The sequence below is a fragment of the Silene latifolia genome, chromosome X (assembly GCF_048544455.1).
Source record: "Silene latifolia isolate original U9 population chromosome X, ASM4854445v1, whole genome shotgun sequence".
NCBI classification, from domain to species: Eukaryota; Viridiplantae; Streptophyta; class Magnoliopsida; order Caryophyllales; family Caryophyllaceae; genus Silene; species Silene latifolia.
Window position 1 is genome coordinate 44,881,339 of NC_133537.1, and position 6,000 is coordinate 44,887,338.

Genomic DNA, 6,000 nt, shown 5'->3' on the forward strand with positions numbered 1-6,000 from the left:
TTCACATACGTAATTTACAAGGTTACCCTTCTCATTTCTTCATCCTTTTCCCCAACAAATCAATTATTTCTCTCCCTTCCCTAATCCCCTTCACCCATCTCCATTAACCACCACACACCTCCATTAACCACCATCTCGCCGGCACTCGGCCGACACCAGTCCCTGCTCCGACCTCGGCCAGCCACCCCTGCACCGGTCTCCCTTCCCCCTGCGACTGCCGCACTCCCCCTCCCATCCCCCTGCGATTCCGAGTCCGGCTACCACCGCACAACCCTCCTTCCCCAGCCCACGGTCGTTCTGACCACCGCCACCATTATTATTATTATTATTATTATTATTATTATTATTATAAAACATTAAATATATTAATTCCAAGATAGCAGTACTCAACAAAACCATTTACATGGGATCATTTCGCTTACATTGGTAGATGTAAGCTGTATACGAGAGTCCTTGCCATACGTTGTAAGCTGTATACGACTGTCCGGATGAGAGTCGACACCACACACGAAGTTTCTGAAATGGGAAATTCTGAGTTAAAGAAGTCATCTGTACGAAAGGGAAGAAGTCGGTGCAGGGGTGGTTTACAGTTCAGAATGCATGCAAAATTGATTCCAATAACATCATCTGAACTCCATATTGGATGACAATCTGAACACAATCAGCAAAAGATACAGCCAAATTAATTCAAATTATAAAGTTCCACCTGTGCCAGTGAATAGTTTACATTTAATTTATTACGCGAGTGAAACTTAAACTATTGACTGAAACGGAGGGAGTAATGTATCGAAAAATATAAGCTCAACATAAGAAACTTACAAGTAATAGAGGAGGAAGAAAGTAAATGGGCAGCCATGGATGAATCAATAAACATAGAAAATAATGAGAATTAATTGTAAAGAGTAGTGAGAGGATAAATGTTAGTTGGAGGATTAGAATAAAGTGGAAGTTGCCTTTGTGTTCATGTTTTTCTAATCCTCTTGTGTTTCATGCGTCTTTTTTGTTCCCAGATTCCAAGTTGACTTTTACAGAAAGAAGTACAGTAACATTTTGCAGTTGTTATTGAGAGATGGTAAATTTCGTAATCATTAATCTCTACTCGGTTTCAAAACCCGTCAACATTAAAACTCGTCTCGCAAACTTCCTTTAAATGGTTAACATTTTGTGCATCGTAATTCGTAAGAGATCTTGTATCCCATTTTCGTGTCTCATCTTGTGTTTCACGACTCACGCACTCTCTTCTTCTGACACGAGATAAAACACGGAAATTAAACGGATTCTACACTACAAAGTGGCAGCTGGGTCCTAGTTTTGTGAGCAACGTTTGAACTGAAAATAGTAAGATGTAGATATTTTGGTGTATGTATTAGATTAGACTTGGGCATGTGGCAGTAGTCTCGCAGTACGAAAGGGAAGAAGTCGGTTTGACAGGAGACTCCGTTCAGACTTGGGCATGTGGCGTAAAATTTGTACTGTCGAGTCTGCAGTCAAGAAAAGTCAAATAAGCTACTGTCGATAACTGCCGACTGCAAGTAGGTGCAGGGAGATAAGAGGTGACAGGAGCATAGGACCATGTCTGTATGAATTCAGTTGGCATGTATATGAGCATTAGACTACCAACCCTGCGCACCCAAATTCAAGGATCTAAATAATCAATTAAATACGGAAAACAATACCCATTAGTAAAATGAAATTGAATATTTTCACAGTGAATATGAAATGAAAATATAAATATAAATATAAATAACAAATGAGTATCTAAATATTTTTCTAAAATAATACATGATAGTACTAAACTAAACTATTACAAGTCATCTAATTCAATGGTTGTTGTCCCATTGTTCGATTTGGTTGGAACTTGTTTTTGATAAAGCGTTAATCTATCTTGAATCTGATTCAGATATCGAACATTACCAAGCGAGTAAACCTTTGGTAATGGACTCCTACTTCCAAGTCGTACCTACAAAAATCATTAATATAGTATTTTAAGACGGTGTAACACAATTATAAAAACATTCAAGAATACAAAAATAATTACATAAACTTACCCATACAAAATGTTCCGCGGCTCGAAGGTAGACCATTGAGAAAATTCTTCTTGGACCATGTTCATCTACATTTGTTGCTTTCGTTGGTAAACAAGTCATACTCTGACGGCGTGACAAACTCACAAAAATTGCATTATAACGATTGGCAGCAACAAGCAATAACTCAGTGTCAAACCAATATGGTCGCAAACATTGTCCCCCCGAAAAAGAAACCCTATCGCAAAGGGCAACAAAATTATCCACACCCGCAAAAATATCAGTATAGAACTCCTTGTTACTCTCTAGCTCATCCAATAAATCACGTCTTACCTTTAGCCATTCATTTTCATCGCCATAAATATCTAAAGCAATACAGCGGTACCCGCAATTTCCATCACCTATGACATTCACCCAGTCCGTTATCCAACTTACCATGACATCACATAAATCTTCCTGCCACTGAAATGGTGTACTACTCTTTGTAGGAATCTCTTTCTCCTTTGCGACCGAACCATTACTTCTCCCTCTTTTACGACCCTTTTTAGGAACCTCTTTGTCCTTTCCGACTGTGTTCGTTGATCTCCCTCTTTCATAGCTCTCAGTGGGAAACTCTTTTTCAACGTATTCCCATTGTGATGGTGTTCTTGAAACCGAGGTTTTTTTGGGGCGCCCTCTTGTCTTTTTAACTTCAGGGTCAACAATGTTAGGAGGATGCAACATATTCTCAATGTATTCAGAAATTTTTTTCATCGATTGTGCACCACCCTTTATCACTTCATCAACTAGTTTGCGTAACCTATTTTCCTCCTCAACCTCCTTTTCAGCAACTCCTTCTCCAACAACTGTCTTGACATCTAAAGTTTTCCAAAATTGGTGAATAGAGTCTAGTTCAATACAGCCATCTACAAGTAGAAAACAACAATTATCATCACGAATAACAAGTAACAAGTATCATTAACTAATTTTTTGTATATTATTTGCAAATACCTGTGTCGAGTAGCTTAATAACCTCGCATGCGCAAGGTAGACCATGTGTCACCTTCTTAACACAATTATTACATTCTGCCTTTTGTAGTGCAAGGTCTATAGCATTAATCGCGTGGTGGCTAACATTTAAATTCAATCTTTGATAAACATTCAAAGCCACGCCAATATGAAGACGAATAATTCTTGAGCGGCCTAATTCTCTAACTATTTCTCCAATCTGAAGTTTTACAGAATTATGAATTGTTTCAAAAACTGTGTCGAAACCACCATTGGACGTTTTTAGCAATCGCTTAAGCGACGCATGCGCACCCTCAACTCTGTAAACAACACAATGCAAGTTTAAAAAATTGAAACAAATAATAATAATAGTGCGTATTTAACATAATAATGTATTTACATATTACCTGTTTGTGGTAACATTCCCAAAATGTAGGATGTTGTTAATCCAAGCGGACACGAATCTCTCTTTATATAAATCAAGCCATGTCTCTTTCAAATATTTTTTCAATCCCGGGACTAACCGGTATTTTTCGAAACATATCCTCTCATTTTCCAAATATTCAGCCTCAGTTGCAGAATTTACCAAATTTTTCCATCTCCCTTTTGCGAATGCTTCACCCCTTGAACCATTTTTTGTTACTCTCTTTACCCAAGCCTCCACGTCTTTTTCTATGTGACGTCTACATAGCAAGTGTCTAGCATTTGGAAAATATTTCTGAATGGCATTCATTAACGCTTTTTCTTTATCAGTCACAAAAACTATCTCCTCATCTGTATCTAATACTTCCCTGATACACTTAAACGCCCAATCATATGCCGTCCCCCTTTCATTTTCCAGGAACCCATAAAATACAGAGAAATTTTTATTTACTGGTGTAATACCAACAATTTCCAATAGCGGCATCTTATACTTGTTCGTGTTGTACGTACAATCAGCAATAAGGACAAATGGATAATGTTTCAATGATTTATTGAACTGGATGAGCGAATAAGAGATCGTTAGCTCGGATGTACCTTTTTCTTCCCGGAATCGTTTGATGAAAGTGTAGATAACCATGAGCATCGGCAAGTGTTCGTAATTGTTCCGATGATGTGCGATTTCCTCTCACCCTTTTCTTCTCTCCGCCCGTACATTGTATACTTGTTTTTGCGTAACTTTATAATTCTCAGTTACGTAACTCAATCAATATATTCGCCACGGGAACTTGACTTGCAGTCATTCTCATAATAATTTCTTTGACTTTAGGATTTAAAATTTCATCCTTTTCTACAAGCTTGTGATTATGCATCCCATTAAGAACAGATAACTTCCACGCACCGCCTGGTTGCCCAATACCTTTCAATCTAAATGGACATAGACAACTTTTTGTGCCAGTTAAACGTTTGCTAGATGAAGCGTTTATATTCGATCAGATCGATATGGTCTAGATCGATCACAAAAAGTCGTTGTTCACCAAAACCACCACTTCGCTCTTCGTGATAAACTTGTAAACGGATATGAACATTATGTAAAAGACCAATTCTTTTAGTTTCTGTTACTAGTTCGGCACATGATTTGAAGGTATGATCAAGAATGAAAACATGTGAAGTGTCAACCATATCATCGGCAAAATGCTCAAAATCATCCGCGTCCTACAGTTTCCAAATAAACTACATAAATAAATTAATCTACTTAAAAAGTAAAAAAATCAAACGAAAACTAAAAATAATCAATAAAAAAAGAAATATTATTATTCAAAAAAAAAACAAACTAACTATGATTTTACGAAAATAAAATTCTAGACAGGTTATACATGCGAAGTTTCAACCGTACCGTATCGTCTGCAAAATGTTCAAAATCATCACCGTCCTACAATTTCGAATAAATAAAAAGAAGTAAATTAATCTACTTAATTAACACAAAGATCAAAATAAAAATAATCAATAAATAACTATTAAGAAAACAAAATTATGAATTTCTAAAAAAAAAAAAACTAATAATGATTTTCGAAAAAAAAAAAAAAAAAAAAAAAAAAAAAAAAAAAAAAAAAAACAGTAACGACATTCCCCTTCCCCGCACTCCCTTTCCGACATTCCCCTCCCCCGCAACTCCGCCACCCTCACCCACCCTTGCAACTCCGACCACCGCCCTACCATGACCGTGGTCTCGACCACCGACCACCACCCCCCGTGACCGCCCTTCATCAAGCCCGCCCTCCCCCACCGCCCTTTACTGCTCCGACCACCGACCACCACCCTGTACTCCTGCTCCGACCGCCGTCGTCCACCATACTACCTGCTCTGAACACCACAATCCACCGCACAAATCACTCACATAATTGATTATAAACCCAATTTTAGATCAAAATAATTAATAAGAAATAACCAACATAATTGCTAAATAAATTAGTATTACTTCATTAATTGAAGAATTGTAATCCATGTTCAAGTTTTAGAAGATTAGGTTTTAATTTTAGGAGAATGGTATATAAAAAACCTAATTTGTTTAGATTTAGGAAAAGGGTAGAGTATGAAAATTTTATGAAAAAAAGTATGTGAAAGAGTAAAAGGCGTATGTGAAAGAGCAACACCGTTAATTTATTACTCCTATTTTATTTGGTATCCTAAATCGACTTTATAATAATAAAATATACAGAGTAGATTTATATAAAACTTAGAAAATTTTCGCTTTTCACAAATATAGGGCCCCGTTTTTTATCTTCGTACAGGGGACCCCAAATCTCCAAGACGGCCCTGAAGCTAAGGTATATAAACTATCTACTCCCTCCACTTTTTTATATATGACGTTTTGCATTTACGAGTTAAGCCTTTGACTTTAATATTTACAAAAATATATTTGTTCAAAAAATATAAAAATGGTACCATTAAAATACTTACGAAAAACTCTTTCATATGAGTATACATATCATAATATTTAGTCTTATATTTTAAGAGATATTGAAGAGAGAAGTGAGTATCTCGAAATGTGAGAAAGTCATATATAAAA

The 6,000-nt window shown here is 36.6% G+C and overlaps 1 protein-coding gene across 1 annotated transcript; it reads right to left on the bottom strand.

Moving 5' to 3' along the window:
* Positions 1-1,441: 1,441 nt before the first annotated feature.
* Positions 1,442-3,918, bottom strand: LOC141617279 (uncharacterized). The gene is made up of 5 exons (XM_074434463.1): positions 3,419-3,918; positions 3,015-3,331; positions 2,049-2,929; positions 1,809-1,960; positions 1,442-1,622 (listed from the first exon to the last, which is right to left on the bottom strand). Exons 1-5 carry the CDS (start codon positions 3,916-3,918, stop codon positions 1,442-1,444), a joined length of 2,031 nt encoding a protein of 676 aa, XP_074290564.1.
* Between the last annotated feature and the right edge of the window lie 2,082 nt (positions 3,919-6,000).